Here is a 22112-nt window from a genome sequence, read left to right as displayed (position 1 = left end):
CAGCTTGATAGTAGTCCCAAACAAAACATTCAAACTGGAAATACTGGACTTCATCAGTTAATTACTAGTAGCTATCAACCATGAAAAACATTATTTTGGTGAATTAAGTAATCTTTTCAAATGGGAACACAAGTCTAGATGCAAAAAAGCATCAAACAATGGTCAGGCTCTGAGAAATACTACACGTCGTACTGAAGAGTGCTGTGATTAAAAATTGGAATGATTCAAAACAACCACAAAACACGCTAACAGGGTAACTGTTACATCTCAAAATAAGGATGAGGAATCACTACTTAGAAGGTGTATTTCTGCCAGGATCCCCAAGAATACCCCTTTAGTTCTACATTCTGAAGCAATTTTTCAATAAATGGCCTAGAAAAGAATTAATGATAATACTTGTGAGCCATGGAGAAACTGAGGAAACACTAAAAATTCGAAAGGAATGAGTAGTAACTCAGAAAAACCTCACTGACATCGTTAGCTCACACCTACCTCCAAGTATCCTCATATAGGAAATACATCATCTAGAATCAAAGAATGCAGGGAGCTCCACCTGGGTAAACAGTTTCTATGAAGACAAGTGGAGAGGAAGGTGACCACAAATGCTCAGAATAATGTCCTGAGGAGAATAATATGGTCCTCAAATGAGTAAACAGAGCAATAGCAAGTAGAGAGGCTGAGTTACCAGCTTTTGACCAATCTGAAATGCCCACAACTCAGGAATAATGGGGAGAATCCAAAAGGAGTCAGAAGCAGTGCAAGAATCATCACGTGCTTACAAAATATGCCCGACATGAGAGAGGCTCAAGGTGATAATTTACTTAGCTTATCAAAAAGAAGAAATTGACTTTAACACATGATTCAAATATATAGGAGAACATAATTTTATAGAATCATAGAATGGTTTGGGTTGGAAGGGACCTTAAAGCTCATCCAGTTCCAATCCCCCTGCCATCAGCAGGGACACCTTCCACTACACCAGGTTGCTCAAAGCCTCATCCAACCTGGCCTTGAACACTTCCAGGGAGGGGGCATCTACAACTTCCTTGAGGTGAAGATCATCACGTTGTTAAAGGCTGCCACAAGTTGAGATTGTAGTGGCACGTTCAGGATTCTGATTTTACTAGCCCCTAATGATACTTTTCATTTCAAAATCAAGTAAGTCTTAGTAAATTCTGATCTCCAACAAAATAAAAGTTACCAAATAAACAACCTTCCTTCTCTGTCGGGACAGTTTGTTTCTCATCTGGCCTGGATCAGGAACAGTATGGCCAGCAGGACCACGGAAGTTCCCTTCCCCTTGTACTGGGCACTGGTGAGGCTGCACCTTGAGCGCTGAGTTCAGTCTTGGGCCCCTCGCTCCAAGAAGGACATGGAGGTGCTGGAGCGTGTCCAGAGAAGGGCAACGGAGCTGGGGAAGGGTCTGGAGCACAAGTGTGCTGAGTTCCCGGCTGAGGGAACTGGGGTTGTTGAGCCTGGAGAAAAGGAGGCTGAGGGGAGACCTTCTGGCTCTCTACAACTCCCTGAAAGGAGGGTGGAGAGAGGTGGGGGTGGGTTTGTTCAACCAAGGAAAAGGACAAGAGGAAATGGCCTCAAGTTGCACCAAGGGCAGTTGAGATTGGATGTGAGGAAGAATTTCTTTGCTGAAAGGGTTCTCAGGCATTGGAAGGGGTTGCCCAGGGCAGTGGTGGAGTCCTCATCCCTGGAGGGATTGAAGAGTCGTGTAGACACAGTGCTGAGGGACATGGGTTAGTCGGGGACTTGTCAGTGTTGAGTTAATGATTGGACTTGATGATCTTAAAGGTCTTTTCCAATCCAGACAATTTTCTATCATCACACGTGGTCATTACAAGCACCTGTGTCTGCAGCAGCAGCAGCGTGGAGCATGCACAAGGGCCACCCTACTGCACACGTGCAGAATAACTACACCCAGGTCAGGCTCCCTGCCCGTGTGCTAGAGCATGTGGGAGCACAGCAGGGAGGTGTCCGAGAGCAGGCTATTTCTAGCAGCTCTCCTTCCCATGAAAACTCCGTCCTTCATGGGGACCGGGCTGCAGGCCAGCCTAATTGCTCTGGCATCACCGACAGCTGACTGCTTCCTCCTGCTATTTTTCCCAGGGGCCCTTCGGCCCCTTCAGGCTCACATGACTTAATCAAACCTGAATGCCCTTCTGGAAGATATGCAAATTATTTTTCAGTTGGACAAAAGTGTTTTGGCTCGATCCTGGTGTTACTAAGTGAAGTTTAATGATGTGCTATACAGGTCAGACTACATGGCCTAATGGTACTTTCTGGCTACAAACTCGACAAGTTTATTACTCTCTGAAGGAGGATTTAAAACAAAGTATTAGTACATTGTGTTACGTTATCTAATACGATGGGCCCGAGTACCACGAGGACTTGTATATTAGGGCCACGTTTGTCAACACTGGGAACTCTGCATTTCTAAACTGCTCGGCGGTTTGAGTTTGGCCCTGGTTGCAGCACACCCACCAGCCTCTGCATCCCACCTCTCGTGTGACCTGGCACTGGCGCGTTTCACTGCGCTATGCCGCCAGAAAACTAACGCAACCAGCACAAGTGCTGAAGAGTTTTCTGCCAGTTTAGCGTGCCGAGACAGAGCAGCACGAGATGGGACAAGTGCTGGAGCTGCCGTAAGAAGGATGTGAAAAGGCAGTATCTCACTAGCCAGCAAACAGATCAGGTTATGCTGGCATGGTACTGCAGCTTTAATGAAGGCATTAATAAAGTCTGAGATGCGTTAAATTCAGAGAAGACAACAGCTTCAGTTTGCAATTTATCTCAGGTATATGACCAGAATAGGTCTCTCGTTCCTGTCTAGCTCTTACCACAAGAAACTGTATCACTAGGATCTCTCTCTTAAATACTGAGCTAAAGCTTTTTCCAATGCAAAGCAGGATAAACCAACTATGAATGTTTCATAGCCACGTGAAACATGGTAGTCTGGTCTTAAAGCCATTTTAAAACTGATTGTGAAGAAAGACAAATTATGTTGCTTTCAAGGTAATGAAAGTACAAGCTCTGAAAGAACAGGTTTCAAATTGCAGTATTCCATCTTGCCCTGGGCAACCCATTCACACTGCCTGGTGGAACATACCGTCTTGTATATCCCCTTTATTTCTATTAAAGATACAATGTGGGATCATAAAATGCATTACAGGCAACAGCGCTGAACTGAGTATTGGACAAGTCTATATGACAAATACATACACTGTCTTGGTTCTCTTTCACCTGTTTAGATCAACCCAAAAACCAAGGACACCAGAGGTAATGCTAAGATAAAGATAGCATCAGTTGTTCTAGTTACAATAAGGCTTCTGGGATAAAGCAGCAAGCTTTTCACTGGCTGCAGGGATCAGTTCTTTCTAAACAATAATGGTATCTCTACCTTATCCAGCCAGCTGCATGTCCTTGTACACGTTACTAGAATTAATACTGCACAGAACTCCACACAATTTGTTGTTTATTTACAATCACTCTTCTCACATGCTAATGAGTGACACCAGCTCTTCAGAAGGAGAATTTGCTTTTCTTGCCAATGTACCCTTGGCAGACTCTGCCCTTGAAAGAGAAGATTTCATGGAGGGACTGAAGCCAATGAGAGGGAATGCAAGGGAGGATAGTATGATATGAGAAGAACGTTTGCAATTTTACAGGGAGAAGACCCAGCTGCCAGTTACTCAGATGTTGAATTGAACTCCAGCTCACACACAGATACGAAGCTGTTCCACCAACAAAAGGTACACACTTAGATACTCAACTGCCAGAAAATGCTGGGGAACAGGTGCTCCCCAGTGCTGAAAAATACAGATATTGGTGCCCAGAGAGGTGGTAGAAGCCCCATCCCTGGAAACATTCAAGGTCAGGTTGGACGGGGCTCTGAGCAACCTGATCTGGTAGAAGATGTTCCTGCTTACTGCGGGGGGCATTGGATTAGGTGGCCTTGAAAGGTCCCTTCCCACCCAAACTATTCTATGATTCTAACCTGCTTACCTATTTACAGTTGGAGATGCCTGCATGAAGATATAATGCAATATACCATGCTTCCTCCCACCCCCTGAAACAAGGAAAACTTCTCTACTACACCACCTTCATCTCCATGCTAGACAAGCTACCGGGCAGCTTCTTCAAGGTGACCTGTGACTCAGGTGAGACATGCTGTGGTTGGGAATTTGCTTCTCAACAAGCAAAAATGTAAAATCCTTCAGAATTTTCAAACTCCTTCAAAAACAGTGAAGTCATTTGCCTCCTTTTTGTTGCCTTCCAAGCTCCTATCAATTCATAATGGTGCTTTTCACCCCTTCCAAATCACTGGACACTACTTGGAAGCAAGGGGATCGCATGCTGTAGTTTTATCAGAGTACACCCATTTAGTGCATCCAATCCATGCAGTGAAGTGCATGTACAATTGAGTTAAAAAGCAATTTAACTGTCCTGATGTTTTAGTGGTCTCTTTTGGCATCCAGACATGGAAGTCACACACTAAAACTGTAAAAGAAGAGGGCCAAAGGATTTCTTGTAGATGTAACTTACAGACCAGCTAAAACTGCAGAACAGGATAGCTCTACTGTACACTAGCGTGACCAGGACAAAAAAATTAAAAGAAATATATAGTTACACATGCAGAAATGGGAGAATAAACCCTGCAACATTTCAAAGCTGCTAAGCATTTAAGATATTAACTGTAGTGGAATCTGAGATAGTTCACTTAAAGCCCAAACTGAATTTTGCAAAAAGTAATCCAATTAATTTCCAACTCATCCCATTCATCCAGTTGAGTCTGATCCACTCTAAGATTCAAGAGAAGTATTTTTACAGACTGCTCATTTTCTGGTGGTGTTAGGAGAAAGAATGGGGGAGTGGGAAGCTCACATTGGTAGCCCACCCAAAATCCAGCTTGTGAAGCACTACACAAGGATTTCCCCTCCCTCTCCTAATTAATTAATTTTCATTTCAGCATTATGAATTAGTCAATAACATTTACTGCCACTTATGCCCAAGCTTCCTCACTTTCTGCTACACTCGTCTTTATAATGAACAAGCTAATTATATTTTAGACATCCATTAAAAGCTACTTAACCTAGTCTGGTAGGTGGAAGGGAGTTGTAAATCAGAATTAGTTTTAATTTATAGCTATCATGGCAAGGAGAGGTAAAGTACGTTGGTTAAAATAAGTGAATGATATTTTAAAAATTATTCATCAGAATCACATTTGTATTGCACTGGCTGCTTTTATATTGAGGTACACAGGCATCAGGACTAGAGACAGGTATAAAATTTCATACAAATACATTTGTTTGTTTAAAAAAAAAATTAGCCAAGAATTGCAAATGAGCATATTTATATAGTTCTAACAAGAATGAGCTGAAACACACATAGCATTCAGTAGAACAAATGTGTGCATATTTCATCAGGTAGATTTCAATTTGTACAGTGAAAGCAGAATACTGGTATTTATTTCTTTGGTAGCAAACTTGACAATTTCTTACCTCAACCTGATCCTGTCACAGCTCACTGCTCTTTCAGTTTTTGATTTTGTTTGAGGGGTTGTGCTATAAATCTGAGTACTAAAGTGATCCAAGTTTAAAATAATCTTAAAAAAAAATTCAATACAGTAGTGAAAGGATAGAGGGAGAACACTGTACTGTGGATATTATTATCTGGATAATCCCTCAGTTAGCAAAGGAAAAACAAATACTCGTGCAGAAAAATCAGCAGCCTACACGCTGCTCTAGTTGCATTGAAAGTCCCAAGGAGTTCTGCATTGCATTTCCAATTATAGCAGATGGGAGCCAGTCTCGGGGGCTAAAGTATTTTCTGTGAGTTCTTTTCACTTACAGTTATTTCTCAGTGTTGTTAATTTTACTTATTTGCTTTTGTTTCTCCTCAAAAATCATCACTGAAGGCAACTAGAATGCTAATTTTTCTTTAAGTCTCAAGGATAATAATATCTCTCATACCTGAATTTACCTTGAAACCATTTCAAGTTCAAAGTTACCTGAACAAGGTTCCTAAAGAGTAGAAAAGTCACTCCAGGATACCTCAGTAACTTAAAAACTCAGTATTTTGGAGAAAACTCTCTTGATATTTTCTTTAAGTCACCTCTTCTGCAGAGATACAAGCTAATTCATCCAGGATTTATTTAACTTTGCCTTTATTTCCTTAAAAATCTTGTATAGTCTGAAAACAAGATTTTAGAATAACTTCTGGCTATAACTTAATCAATGATATTCCACACAGACTAGGTTGTAAGGAATATGTTGGATGACAGTTAAATCCCTCATGATTCAGGCTGCTCTACAATTAATTACAACTACACACTGGTTTCAAATTGACTGCTGCTGTGTAACTTCAGGAGTAATGTAAATTCCTTTTGCTATGTTGCCTGCAAATAGTCTTACAAGTCAAATAAATAATTTTCTAAGGAGGGTTAACTTAGCAGTAAGCAAATATCCAGTGTTTTGAGGCTGCTTAAAATATTAATTACTGCTTACTTAAGCCTCTTCTCAAAATACCTTAGAGCCATTTCTTAGAAGTGATTGAATACTGAGGTCTGTGCCTGCAGAGTAGTCATAAGTGAGAAAAAAGCAAAATTCTTCTCTACCTATATCCACATTACATAAAAAATGCAGAAAAAAGGCATTTAAGAAGACTGATTTGCTTATACAATGTCACTTTCATCATCTGAGTTTTTATATTTTAAATATGTTAAGTATCATACGTATTTGAACATCATCTAATTTTTATTAAACATTTAGCAAGTGCTCAAATACAAAGAGAATAAGAAAAGTGTCAAGGCAAGTCAACAAATTTTAACTACCTGGCTAAAATCAACGGTCCAGCTCACCTCAGCTGAAACCATGCTAGGTCTGAAAGAGTTCAGGATGACTGTGTACACTGTGTGTGACAATCTTCTGCAACCACAACAAACAGAGATGCCACTTTGATATTTCCTCTCTGCAGGTTTGGTGAGTTTTCACATGAATAGATATAACCCTTGAAATCCAGTTCTAACTATCATAAAGGCTTTCCTTCTTTCCTCCAGAATGGATTTTAATATCATCCAAAGAACTGTTAAAAGGCAGAAAAGTTCCCATAGGAAAAAAAACCCCAAGTCTGAATTGGGGAATGGGGCGAGGTACAGGGAAGAAGAGAAGGAAGACTGATATTAAAGGGGTTTTTTATATTAAAGGTTTTACATTTCAAATGCTTATACTGTTTTACTCTTTTTTTGTGTATTTAAAGAAGAGTTGAATTATTTTAATGGAAATAAGTTGCAAGGAACTTTACATGCATTTGTCTAAAACCACCAGTTTACCACTAACAAAAAAGTGAGAGTTCATTAAGGCCTTGATTCCATCCAATCTGTTTATATAGGTATCTAAGTAATCTCAGTTTTACCTATCCAGTCAAAACTTCTATGTCCAAGACTATTTATTTTAATCCAACAGGTGGAACTCCAGGTTATAAATAGAAAATGTAGGTATGTTGTGATTAAGTGATTCACCCAAAACACAGATTAACAGGATTAGGATTCAGGAGTTGTTACTCCGAATTTCTTTGCTTGTCCCACATTTGCTCCAGCAGCTTAAGTACAAGGAAAGCAGAGAAAGGAGGAAAATGCTTACATCTTCCACTTGGCATCAACAACAAAAGTCAAAACTCTATGGAGTATTGGCTATTTGCCTACAGATTCACTTTACACAGACCTAGAGCATGCCTATTATCAGAAATTATATTTTGAGTATATAAGAACTAATCTGATTTCTTTTAAATCAGCATAAGACCTTATAAAACAAAGCTCCAGATGCTGTGTGCATGTGAGGGTGTGTAGAGAGATGTTGCAGATACATTCTTCTAACAGGGAAAGCCAAAAGAAACGATGAACAAATTTCTCAGTAGCTGTAGTACTTCTTAAAAAACCTGCTTCCCTTAGTAACCATGTTTAATTGCTGCATCTGCTAAAGCTGGCAGTGTTTACTTTCTGAGAAACAGATAAATAACATTTCAGTAGGCTTTTTTTTTCCTTTAATATTAGTTCTGCAAGATGTCTTAGCTAGGATTCAAAGGAAATACTTCAAGATATGACAAATTTTATTTCAGTGACTATTGATTTGTTTCTTAACTCCTCTAGTCTAATAAGATTTAATACAGTATTCACTTTGCTTTGGGGATACTTAAGATATAAATCTTCCACAACTTTTGTAAGGGAAGAATATCATCATGGAATCAAAAACTTTTTAGGAAAGTTTATTCATGAGCATTACAGAATAGTGAGCACCAAACTAAAATGAAATAACACAGCATCATTAGAAAAATAAGTTTTGCTGAGGGTTTAATGTATTAATCTGGAAAACAGCACACATTTGAAATGCAGACTGGAAGGGTAATTTTTATGCTGCCTAACTTCAGACATCAAACTTAGATCCTCAAAGAAAAGGCTGCTGTATCTAAACTCCCAATATAATCAATAGTGAGAAAGATTCCCAGATAGTGATTCATGGCCAGGATCCCATCGGAACTGTTCAAAACTGCCCTATGGATCAGGCACTCTCTGTTGGCTGTCAAAGCAGCCTGTGAAAGCTAGATGTCTAGTTTGGGCATCAAACTGGTATCCTCACAGGATAAGACACGATGGACACAAGCTGCAACAAGGGACAAGTTCCAGCAGGTATTCTTTAGCTTTGGCTTTTAGCTACACCAGTGCACACACTCAACTTCCCTGTGCAACGGCCTCTTTAGAGCAAATGCCAAAAATCCCACCTTGCTGGGTTTGAGATCCAAAGCTCAACTTTTAAGCCAGATAAATAGCAAGGTGTAACATAGCCAGATCAGGTTCTAGGCTTCTGCATTTCATTACTTAAATAAAAGAACTCAGAAGATGGCCCTTCACAGAACAGATGTGCTTAGGAAACCTTTACATGTGCAACTCGCCTAGCAGACTGGACCTAAGGGGAAAGAACAGTATACTATTTTATAAGGTGGTCCCTTGAAGAACAACATGCTAGAACAAGACTCTACTAGGTAGTACTTTGAAGCTATGGAAAAACAGCAAAAGACTGCAACCTCTATATAAAAGGGAAATATTCTGAATTTACAATGAGAGAAGATGAATAAAGAAGATACTCCAGCATAAAAAGCAGTTTCTATTTTGAGCTTCTTCAAAAGGGAAAATCTCTTGCCAATTCTACATTAGAAGCTAGCAACTTCTATACACAGAGCTTGGTTTTCTAAGTGATACAGTCACCAGCTAAACACCATAAAGCTTATTAGCCAACTTCCTTTCAGAGAAAGTATACATTACTAATGTACACAGATGAAATTACCTTCCTCTCCCAAAAAGGGAAAGATTGTGGTGAAAGTGGTACTGAGCATGTGGTTCTACAATAGAGATCATAGAATCATAGAATGGTTTGGGTTGGAAGGGACCTTAAAGCTCATCCAGTTCCAACCCCCCTGCCATCAGCAGGGACACCTTCCACTAGACCAGGTTGCTCAAAGCCTCATCCAGCCTGGCCTTGAACACCTCCAGGGAGAGGGCATCAACAACTTCCTTGGGCAACCTGTTCCAGTGTCTGACCACCCTCACAGTGAAGAACGTCTTCCTAATATCTAATATAAACCTCCCCTCTTTCAGCTTAAACCCATTTCCCCTTGTTCTGTCATTAACTGCCCTTATGAAAAGTCCTTCCCCAGCTTTCTTGTAGCCCCTTCAGGTACTGGGAGGCCGCTATAAGATCTCCCCGGAGCCTTCTCTTTTCCAGGCTGAACAGCCCCAACTCTCTCAGCCTGTCCTCATAGGAGAGGTGCTCCAGCCCTTGGATCATCCTGGTGGCCCTTCTCTGGACTTGTTCTAACTGATGATGAACAAGATAACATACATGGACTAATCTGACTTCTGTCTTGCTCTAAAGACTGTCTAGAAAAGCAAGTAGTGAAGTGGGTTATAATGTCAAACTTGAAAAGAACCAAAAATACGTCCTATATCATCCCAGGCAGGTCATGCACAGTGATGTACTATTGTGAGTAAGGCAATGATTACTCTCAAAACTTCTAAAAAGAAAAAAAGAAGACAGGTTCTTGCAAACAATTTATCTAAATGATATTGCTTTATACTGACATGTGTGTTTTCCCCACTTGTTTCATGGTAAAAGAAGCCTATATCTTCTAAAATGCAATTTTAGCATATAAAATTGAATTCATACTATCAAAAGGCTAGACATCTTGATTTTACCTCTGACTATGTGAGCTTCAGCTAGTCACTTAAATTCCCCATCTCACTTTCTGCAACTGTGAAGTGAAAATAGTATTGTCAAGATTTCTGGGAAGCTTAATTCCTTAATATCTGTAAAATACCTGGAGATCCTTAGACAGCAGGTACAGAAAAGTGTCATCACTAATCATCATTCTGAAATTAAGACATCACATGTAAGGTTCTATCCATCACAGAAGAAAGTCATGAAACACTTCTCAGCACCTTAAGGACAATTACACTCACTCAATCATTTCAAGGGTTTGATAAAAGTTTCCAATCCGAGTAGACCAAAAAATTTAAATTATTTCAGGAAGAAGCTGCAATATTAACCGCATCCTTATCATGTTGACTAGTGTCTGCTTCACACTGTAACTCTGCACAGCACAGCAATCCCTCTGACACTGCTGGTAGAAATGAAGAAATATCTATTAGCAGCATGGAGAGTGGGGATGAGAAAGAGGAACTAAAGAAAAAGGTTCACTTCTGGCATCAGATAGTGATGCAGAGACAGCTTTACACCAAAAACACCGAGAGCTTGACTTCCTTTCAGATAATGTGTAAGTTATTCTGGGAATTACGTAAGGGAAATTTGACTGGAAGGTAGATGAGAACTCTGAAAATGCAGTAACAACTCCAGCAGAAAGAGCAGGGAAGAAAGTAATAATAGATACCAAGGCTAGAGGGAAACAAATATTTGAGAGATGGATGATCAGAACAAATGGATGAACTCAGCAGGAGTACAGTATAATGATACAAAATAATAAAAAATGGGCAGGTAAAGAGCTGACTAGAGGAGCTCTTTAGCTCAGAATGAAAGTTTGTCCTACAGCACAAAGGAACAAGAGGGGAAGGGCTGAAAGTCCATTCAGGCCAATATTGCCTTTGCTGACATCTCTCCTCCCTCTATGAAAATGAGCACTAGGAACACTTGACATACTTGCACTTTCCTACAGAAAAAAAATCCATTGCTTTTTCAAATGTTAAGTTTCTTTTAGGTTTATTATGTACTCTGTGTACTCTCCAGCCTCCCTTGACACTATTGCTTCTTCTCTTAAGCAACACCAAGTTATTTTCTCCATTACAAATAATACACAAGTTCTACTCGGGAATCTGTACCAGTTTCTTACATCAGCTGATGTAAATTTTGACTGGGACTAGACCTTACTGCAGGAAAACCTCAGAGAAGACAAGACTTGACAAGTATCTCTGTGAGCACTAGAACGAGCAAAGCTTTTATCCTACAGATTTGTGGCTTTTGGCTAACTGACACTGAAGCCAAGGAAGGTGTGAAATTTTATGGAAGCTTTTCCTGCGCCTGAAGCATTTCTAAGGTCTTTGTCTTTATACCTGAAAAATCATTTCATGAAGTTTTCAGGAATTTATCTACCTGACAAAAAGCAGGATCACAGCTCTGAATTTCAAGAGAGCAGACTTCAATCTCTTCAGTGATCTGCTTGGAAGATTCCCATGGGGTATGGCTCTAGAGAGAAAAAGGAGTCTAGAAGAGCTCATTGATATTCAAGTATTTCCTCCTCCAAGCTCAAGAAAGGTCCATTGTGCCAACAGAGGTGAGGAGATTCATGCTTAGTAAGAGCATGGAATGCAAATCACACTCAGATCAGCTTATGAAGGAAAGTATCAGACTGTACATTACTAGAATCACATCCCTGCAACAAATTCAAAATAGATCAAGCTTAATTTATAAACATTACTGACTAAACTTCTTAACTCATTTGCAGATTACAGGTTTTCCATAGTACATCTTAACCCCATTTCACAAAGTAGTAGTAGCATATCAAAGTACTCATCATGCATGCAGATCACTTCTACTGATATTCATCCAGCATTCTTGAAAGGTGCATAACAGAGAATAAACCAGCAATCCTTTTAATCATATACAACACCTTTATTCATTATTATACTGATTTAAAACAGACTTACAGACATTTATTGATGTAAAGCGACTTTAAAGTGATGTAAGAACTTCTACACCTAAGCACAGCTGTACTGTTTAGCTAAACTAATTCAACATCACATCTTTAGTCAAACATGGACATGCTGAATGGCACCAAGGCCTCAGAAATGCAGAGTAGGGACTCCCTGAGAGACTGTGAGTTGTAGGCACCCATTATCTTGCCTAATGTGAAAAGGGCTGCTGGAAGAGCTCAGTAACATAGTTACAAAAACACAAATTCAGCTCACGTCTGTCCTTTTAACACCACAGGGAAAAATCAGTTCCTCAAAAGAAATAAATGGTATTCCCAAACTTATTTTACCAGAATAACTGAATTTAAAATTTTTGTGAGCATAACTAATAAATGGGACAGAAGAACAGGGGGTGAAAGACTGTACTTGTCCATATTCACAATCAAAAAACTTCTAGACATAGGTCAGGCCTGCTTGACCCAACTGGAGATACAGACTAGAGTCAGGAGCACATCATGTAAATCAAGGGGTTAACTTCAGAAAGCTAGGAAGTGAATTCGTGGTGATGAAAACTGAATAACAAGACCACCAGAGAGAAAAGTTGTAAGAGGCAGCTGGGACAATAAAGACACAAAGATGACTGGCTCAGAGATTGTTCTGTGCAGCTGGACAACAGCATTTAAAAAACAGATATTAAAAAAAAAAGGGTAGATGTCTCTTCACTTACCATGACATCTCCTAGCTCCTACGCTACTTTGAAGAATTAATAACATGGGGAAATGGCTTTAAACTGAAAGAGGGGAGGTTTAGATTAGATATTAGGAAGAAGTTCTTCACTGTGAGGGTGGTGAGACACTGGAACAGGTTGCCCAAGGAAGTTGTGGCTGCTCCTCCCTGGAAGTGTTGAAGGCCAGGTTGGATGAGGCTTTGAGCAACCTGGTCTAGTGGAAGGTGTCCCTGCTGATGGCAGGGGGGTTGGAACTGGATGAGCTTTAAGGTCCCTTCCAACCAGAACCATTCTATGATTCTGTGATTCTATGTGTATAAAAGAGGGTCCTTACTCTTCTGTATACACTGAATGGGAACACACTCTTCATACTGTTCTTCCTGAGATTGCACCTACACTGCTCACAGTAGCTCAGTACAGAGATGCCAGAGTTTTTTCCAGAGCAATGAGCTACACGGACACACCACAAGAACATCCCCCATATGCCACTTGACCTGCTCAGACACATCAACTAATCTCAGGCTGCTACCAAAGAAATACAGTTCTGCAACTTCCAGGTCCCAAGTTGGTGTCTCGAGATAGTGCTGAATTGTACCATATGGAAGTACCAACCCTGAGCTTAGATTGTTTATATAAACATTGCATTATGCAGCATAGCCCTACACTTGCAGCCAACAGCATGGGGAGAAGTATGTTTTATGGTTCATGGAGAAGTGATGAAGATAATACTTTCCTCAGTTCAGACACTTTCACATCTCAGGGAAGGTTAAGAGCCAACAGAGGCTTGAAAGCAGATGTAGCTTCACAGAAGCTCTTATTTTCTTACAGCCCCTTTGCAGAAGGTCACAGTATAAGGTCACAGAGAAAACAAGATTTTTTTTCTCCTTTCTCTACCTCCCTCTCTCCCTTTCAGCATTTCTGCTGCTGACCAGAATCATCATAAAACTTACTAGTTAATTAAGGTAATGCTTCATAGACTTCTACTAGATGATGCTTATGTAGTGTGCATATCATCTCACAAGTGAGAGGAGACCAAGTTCATTCAATATAAGAAACTTAGAGCATTCAGAATCCCAGCCCAGATGACACAACCTAGAACCAATTTTATTCCAGGGAACTTCCCCACTATTTGGAATACTAACTCCAGGGCCATACTGGAACCTAAAAAAAGTCTTAATTGAAAAAATCCATTTCAGTTGGTTTGAATAAGAATGCTGTCATAGGGATGGGAAACTTGCCAAAAGACTGCAAAGCAAATGGTAATAATAACCACCAGTTGAATTTTGGATAATTGCTTAGCAGAATGCAACAATAATCACTGTACATAAGCTCATTCAAATGTTTCACTCAACCAGGACAAAAAGCAAAGAACATATTAATTTAATTTGCCAATGACACAACCAGTGGAGAACTGTCAAAAGACACAAAACAGCCATAAAACGTTATAAAGCAAACAGAAAAGCTTATTGGTTTTCTAAAAAAGTGCATTTAGAGAGATATACATCTAGAATATGAGGTTGAAAAAAACATGTGGAAAGTCAGATGAGCTGGTGCATGCTCAGAGATATAGCTGAAAAGGAAATGTAATATTGGGGAGGAAAAAAAATAACAACCAAAAAAGTAAACCCAGATTAGATAAGGAGGACTTCCAGTGTACTACATTTAATTTCACAAACTTCATTGACAGAATGGTATGAACTGAATTCAGGGAGAGGTTAGTTGAAGATTCCATCACTGACCCACGTGCTACTACTTCTACAAATGATTACTGCAATGCATTTTAGATCTACGTAATCCAGATGTTTTAACTTACAATGCTTGTAGATTTACCTCACCATCTCTACAATGTAATCATCTACTTATTTCTCCTCAGCTTCAGAAATCCTTTGTCCTGATACTCCAGAGTCATCAGTGGTTCCAGGCAGAGGTACACTCATGAATCATAAATAGCAACAGCTATAGCTGTTTGGAAAAGGAACTGAAAAGTGAATAAAGGCTGGAGATGAATCATTTCAGCCAAGGCTGTTTCGCTGCAGATTGAGCTTCCAGAGGAAAAAAATGTATTAAAATCCACAGCTTCATTAGCTATCAGACCTTACCGATTCATACAATCTTTCCTACAATAACATGGTATAAAGATCTGATTTGGTTTTAATAACAAATAGAGCAGAAGATTCTGACATTTGCTGTGATCATCACTGTATTGTTCTACACACCTCACTACACAGAGATTGGCTAAGCTCAAATCGAGATAGCCTAACAGCTTACAAGAGAAGAGGTAAAAAAAAGAGGGAGGAATTTAATATAAAGAGTTAAATGTGGAAGCATTATAAAACTAGCGAAGGAAGGGGTTTTGGAACCTCCAGAAAGCAATCTTGTCCACAAAATGCATTAAAATAGCATCTTTCAAAAAAAAGCTGGGATAACAGTGGTCCTTCTAGCTCATCTCAGTCTCCAGGAATCACATGGATAAGGCATTTCTTTAGTTTTTGTAAGGACTCTAGCCTTGCTGGCGAACTCCAGAAGAACTAGTCAGAGGGACATCCCGCTCTTCTCATTCCGTGACAGAGACTGTGTGCTTGGTTGTGGTAAGCTGCTCGCCTTCCACAAGCTCCAAAGGTAGTTAGGCTTCCAATTTCCTAATTCGAGTGTGCAGAAGCAAAGAGGCAGCCATTACACCACATGAGGAATGTGAAAGAAATAAAATTTATAAGAAGACTTTATTTCAATATAAGCAGTAACAGTACTTTTTGTCTGAAGGGGAGATAAGAGTCTGCTAAAAGGGTTGTCAGCCAATATAGACCTACATCCTGTGTGTAGTAGTTCTATGCTCCAGTGATGTGTGCATCTAAATAAACTAACAATCACCCTTGAGTGGAAGGAAAAGATCCTGTATCTGGTGTTGAACCATTCCAGAGCTATATCTAAGGTATCAAACAACAGCTATTTTTGCTGGAAGCAATTTTAAATTGAGGGAAGGGAGGGGAAAAAAAAAAAAAAAAAAAGGAAAAAAAAAAGAAAGAAGAAAAGAGAAAAGCTGTTGAAAAGCACCAAAGAAAGCTGGGGCTCTAGAATAAAGTGCCAATGGTCCTGACTGAGCTTTCTGTTCACTTCTCAATTCACCAGGCCTGGAACAAGTTTCTCAGTGCAAAATTTCTCTAATTGGCTGGAAAGCATTTAAGGAAAAATCTTTTTAATTAAAAACAGAGAACCAACAAGACATGAAAGCCATGGGGGTTGGGAGAGGCATATGTTGACCTTATGAAGCTTCACAGCAGAACTCTGCAGGGGCTGTTTAAACTGAGAAAGCACAGTTTTAATTAAAGAGTCCTAAGGAACAGACAATTCAAAAGAGCAGGTCAGCTAGATTCCAAGAGGTCAATTTAAGCATAAGCAGAAGGAAAACACGACTTCTGGTCATTTTGCCTTCCTCTGGGAGAAATCTGTTGCTAACTGAGCATTATGCTCTGTGCCTCTCAACACACAAGCGAGCTGTCCTCTAACCACCTCTATGGATGTTGCCTATCATTGCTAAGCAATTAAGGGAGGGAAGAAATTTTGTGAAGTCCACCCCGGTTTCTTTACACTGGATCACACTCTAAAATAAACCTAATCTTTTTTTTTTTTATTATTATTATTTTGTTCTGAGTGCGTGGAATCCCAGATATGTTTGTGCATACTTGAAAACAGAACTCTGCATCTTGCTAAGCTTCTAAAAACAGTGGGAAATCCTGTAAAAAAAACAGATCCAGCATATCACCAAACAGAAATCCTCTTTAAAAAAAGCCAAAACCAACCAAAACAAAAACCACACAAACCCACCCTTTTTCTTTGCTTTTTGAAGTGTGTTACGTTACTATCACATTTAGTGAAGCTAGTAATTTTTCCTTGCTATTTGAAGAGAAATCTAGTCTCCAAACAAAAGGAGTTTATGAAGGGCGATGTAACCAGAACCCATCAAGTAGCAGGGCTAACAGAAAAACATAATGTAAAAGCTGCTGCATCCCTCCACGAAGAACTACTTTCCAGTAATTCAAAAGGATAAGGAATTAAGTAGAAAAATACTATCTACAGTACTTTCCCAAGAGAAACAGCAATGTTAGTGCACTCCAGTTAGCGTATACGTGGCTCTGCACAGACACGGATTGCTACATTGAAGTATTGCTGCTGTTCAGATAGATTTCACTCTTACTGGCCCTTTGGGAACTCATGGCTTGATGCATCTGCTTGGGCAAACAAGGTGCCTATTCCGAGTCAAGGCATGCTTATTTCAAGACTGACAGACAAAGCAGTACATTTCGTGGCATCGAGGAGGAGCAACTAGCAGCCAGATTAAGCAATCTGTTCACTCATTTGTGAGATATTGTCTACTCTTCTAAAATGCCAATTAAACACTCAGAAGTGGAAAGGTGAGGGGTTTTTGTTTGTTTGGGGTTTTTTGAGTTTGTATAAGCTTGGAAATTGCATTGTCTTACATCTTTATTTTTATTCTCCCTTGCTTCCTCCAGCCAGGGTGCAAGCTTTGATGCAAGTTCTCATTTATTATGTTGAGCTGTATCCTCAGAGAGTTGGCTTTTATGCAGTTTATCAGGGATACCCTCCACAGATGGACAAAACTAAGAAAAAGCCACCACTCACTCCTAGAACAGAAATTCAAATCTGGAATTAAACTTAGAGTAAATGAGAGGGGAAAATGGCAGTAAACATTTTTATGGCAAAGGAATAACTAAAAATAAGAACATCCTGAGAGACATGGAATTTAGTGAATGTAATACTTTTGACAAAGGAAGACAAAAAGATGCTTTCACAGTTCTTCACAGACATAAATCAGTGACAATAACGAAGCATGGAGCAATCCCTGCCCAGAAACAAACCCAGGAGAGAAAACTGGGACGGAGGAGAATCGTGCTGTAGAAGGCAAAGAGTCTATGTTCACCTTTTTCTGCACAGAGAAATTCTGTTGAAATGGACATTCCACGAATAACTCTCCATACATGTGACATAGAGCATCAAATGAATACTTAGCTCAGGTCTCAAAAGCAACATGCCAACGTTAATATGAGCTATTCCACTTCTAATTTCAGAACCAGCAGGCTGTTTGTTCCATGCTCTGTTGCATAGTATAGGATAACCATAAACAGAATTTCTCAACAGGATTCTATAATCTTACCTACCTCCTTGGGGTGGGTTCACCCTGGCTGGACACCAGGTGCCTACCAAGCTGCTCTATCACTCCCCCTCCTCAACTGGACAAGGGGAGAGAAAAATAAAATGAAAGGCTTGTGGGTCAAGATAAGGACAGGGAGATCACTCAGCAATTACCATCATGGGCAAAACAGACTCAACTTGGGGAAATTAGTTTAATTTATTGCCAACCAAACCAGAGTAGGATAATGAGAAATAAAACCAAATCTTAAAACATCTTCCCCCACCCCTCCCTTCTTCCCAGGGTCAACCTCCCTGCAGATTTCTCTACCTCCTGCCCACCCCAAGTGGCACAGAGGGGCAGGGAATGGGGGTTTTCATCAGTTCATCACACACTGTCCCTGCCGCTCCTTCCACCTCACTCTCTTCCCCTGCTCCAGCATGGGGTCGCACCCATGGGAGACAGTGCTCCATGAACTTCTCCAGCGTGGGTCCTTTCCATGGGGTGCAGGGGAATCTCTGCTCTGGCACCTGGAGCACCTCCTCACCCTCCTTCTTACCTGTTTCTCTCTCACAACAAGTCCCAGTCTGAAAAGCAAAACGCAGCACTATTCTAACTACTGAAAAAGAAACCAGCTCTGTTCCAGCTACAAACCAGGACACCTTGGTGTCTACAGAGTTGTTTCTCTCACATCTTCTCACTCCTCTCTTCTGGCTGCTGTTGCACAGCAGTTTTTTCCCCCCTTCTTAAATATGTTATCACAGAGGCGCTACACACTGTCGCCTATTGGCTCAGCCTTGGCCAGCAGTGGGTCCACCTTGGAGCCAGGTGGCATTGGCTCTGTCAGACACAGGGGAAGCTTCTGGCAGCTTCTCATAGAAGCCACCTCTGTAACCCTCTCAATACCAAAACCTGGCACTGCAAACCCAATACATTCCTGCCCAGAATACAATGTTTAAATTGTCAAAATGGCATAATCATAAAATGAGATGCTGTAGCAACAAACTATCTGTAGATAGAGTCATGATTCCATGCAAGCTTGCGTAACTGTTTTTAATTTGATATGTACATATGGTCCTGTGTTCTAGTGCAGTGATCATAAAGAAACAACTTAAAACTCATTTCTGGAATAATCCAATTAGAAGATGTACCACCAGCCATGCTTCTAAAGACAGCGCTAAGCTGAGAGTCTTGCTTGCTTTGGGCATCACCAAGTCTGATTTTTTCTATTGTTAAGAGACCCATTCTGCAGCTCAGATCACCAGTGATCTCACTTGTGGTTGCTGCTATTTCTTGTATAGCATGATTCCTTCCTGCATTCATCTAAAAGCAACGTATTCCAAGGAAAGAAAACTAGGTCTAGTCTATGCCTGAGTGTGGTAATGACCATTATTTCACCCACCACATTGCACAGGTTCAGCTTCTTCTTAGTAAGTGAGTTTAGTTCTTAAAGAGACCATGAATGTTCCCAGTTCCCCTACACATAAGTACAGCGGAAAAAATCCCATAGCAAGTAAAACTGAAATTAATAAAATCAAGGTACTAGTCTGTAATGACTGCTAGAGAATCAGAGAAATTGGACTGAGTGGATGAAAAGATTGACAGGAAGCTCTCTGAAGTGATGCATTTCTTATCTAGTTAAAAAGAAACTACATATAAATTTATAAACATACACGAAAACATGCCATATTTGCTGAGCCTAAAAAGTGTAGCCACTGGACTTTAAAGTCAGAAAAATATATGTTGAACTCTTTTAAGGCCAAAACCAGAGCATAATAACATGCACCTGAGGTTTTGTTCCTATGCTATCCCTTCCCCTTCAAAGCACCTTGGTGATTACATTGTCTTTCACAACCCTTTCCATATTCACATAAAACTGCTAAAGTAAAAGAGAAGGGAGAGATTATGTAGCTAAAATCTTTTGGTTCCAACAAACCCAGGTGCCCATCATCTGGTTGAGTCAGATGCTAGAGAGATGAAGCTTGATGAAAACCTGCATTCAAAGTACAGCAGTGGGTTCTTTCCATCAGTTAGCTTCTTTTCAATTTGGCAACAAGGTTCACCACCGACAGCTGCAGCTCTGGTGGGCTACTTGTTCACTGTCATCTCTAACTCTCCTACAGAAATATGTTCTAGGAGTCTACACTTTATCTCTCCTGACTATGACCTGATGTCAAATCAGATATGTCCTCGCTGCATGCTGGTTAGATTAGCACCATAAAATTTACCTGAAATCTTAAAAATATTACCCTTGAACTAATATAAATTATTTAGAACACAACAAAGTACATAGAAGGTGGTGTTACAGGCAGCACAGTCAGTCACTTCAGTAGCTAATTGCAGATTCTGTCACATTTAACTACGATTGTCTAATTTCCAAGGCTCTAAAATGGCATGTGTCAAAAAAAGTCAAGTTGTTACTCACAGCCTTGCAAACTCTGTTCTTAATGAGCAGAAGTGTTGCAAAGCTGAGCCAGAAGGTGAAGTTTTATCTATATTTAAGAAAATGGTTTGAGTCTCTCCTGCAACAAGAAATGAGGCTAAGTAACCTAAAACAAGTGAGGCTTATAGTAAAAAAAAAAATAAACCCAACAAAAACCCAAAAAACCAAAACAACAAACCACCAAACACCAAAATTCATATTTGTACAGCAACTTTTGGTGTATTTGCTTAAAATACTAAATTAAAAACTAAAACAAAATATAATTTTAGTTGCATGTAGTTACAGGAGTTTATTTTGAACTCTGGCCAATTCTGCAATACCTAATATACCAAGTGCAGTATAAGAATAGCTAAACAAGATAGCACAGTGCTGAATAGTTATTTTGGCATTGGAGCTTCTTCCTTGTGGTTAGGGTTGGGGAAGAGGTCACAAAGTTATCAGTGGTCCACCTTCCACAGCCCTCAGGATGCTGCAACATCATCGAGGAGATGTGCCAGGACTAGCTCAGGCACAGCTCAGGTGGCAACGTTCACCCCCCTACAGCCCAACACCACTATGTACTCTACCTCCTTCAGGGCTTCTGGTCAAAGCACTTGGTACCCCAACTGCATAATAATCTCAGCATCTGCTTCCTTTGTGCTCCATACTCTATGTTCTAATTATCTCCAGGCCTGCTACCCTGCTCACACCCACCAACCCCCAGAACATTTTTTTTTCCCTATCCATCCCCATCTACAGGCCAACAAATGTCCTCCCTCTGATCTACTGTTGCTTGACCTGCTGTTCTGTAACGGAAGTAGTGCTGGGAACAAGGTGCTCCTATGCTACTTGACGCTGTGAGCATTTTTTAACTGTTCCACAGACAACTGTGATGGTGTCCCCCTATTAACAATGCTAAAATATTAGAACACGGTGTGAAATGTCAGTATTTGTACTGCATTAATAGCCTAGCTAATGATTTTCATGTCAAGGTAACAGGAGAGCAGCAGCAGATGCTGGAATACTTGCCTCCATTTTTCCCCACTGTTCGGAAACACCTCCAGAAGGTCCGAAGAAAAGATGCCCTGTTATGAGGCGTAGCTTGAACAAAGCTGAACTCACGGAACAAGATGTGTGTTCCTTGACGCACGCTGTTAAAACTGGGGAGATAAAGTCAAAACAAGAGAACGTTAGAAAGCTGAATTGATGTGAATGTTCTGGGGCCAGCTGGAACAGCAGCAAGAAAACCACTGGCAGTTACAGTTTGTGAAACCAAATATCCAAAGCTTATACCCATCTGTTCTCTAGGGAAAAGACTATTTGCAAAAACCACACATTGGAACTTAATTATAGGAATTAGAGGTTTATGAAAGTAAAATTCATTCTGAAGAATCCCAGCAAGGGGTGTCCAAGAGCCACTTATTTGAAACCAACCCATTGGAAAATGGCTAGCCAAAAGTAGCTGTTGTTTATCTGACCAGAAGATGCCCTTTCTTTTAGTACCTTTTGAACTTCACTGCTATTCTCATCACAGTTTTTCATGAAGCCACAAAACAAAACAAAACCCTCTTTTTAACAGAAGCTTCAAGATTTAATTTCTAGGTTACTGAAAGTT

General features: G+C 40.1%; 1 protein-coding gene across 1 annotated transcript in view; it reads right to left on the bottom strand.

Annotated features, from left to right (window-relative positions):
* CSTPP1 (centriolar satellite-associated tubulin polyglutamylase complex regulator 1) overlaps window positions 1–22112 on the bottom strand; it is a gene marked incomplete at its 5' end in the record, with an annotated part of 75373 nt that overhangs the window by 34693 nt on the left and 18568 nt on the right. Inside the window, one exon of the mRNA XM_029083878.1 lies at window positions 21527–21657. Coding sequence (XP_028939711.1) covers window positions 21527–21657 — 131 coding nt within the window. The remainder of the gene's footprint in view (window positions 1–21526; window positions 21658–22112) is intronic.

This window comes from Antrostomus carolinensis, unplaced genomic scaffold (genome assembly GCF_000700745.2).
Source record: "Antrostomus carolinensis isolate BGI_N321 unplaced genomic scaffold, ASM70074v2 scaffold4622, whole genome shotgun sequence".
In the NCBI taxonomy this organism is placed as follows: Eukaryota; Metazoa; Chordata; class Aves; order Caprimulgiformes; family Caprimulgidae; genus Antrostomus; species Antrostomus carolinensis.
Note: the sequence above shows the minus strand (reverse complement) of the source record. Positions and strands in the feature narration are given on the sequence as shown.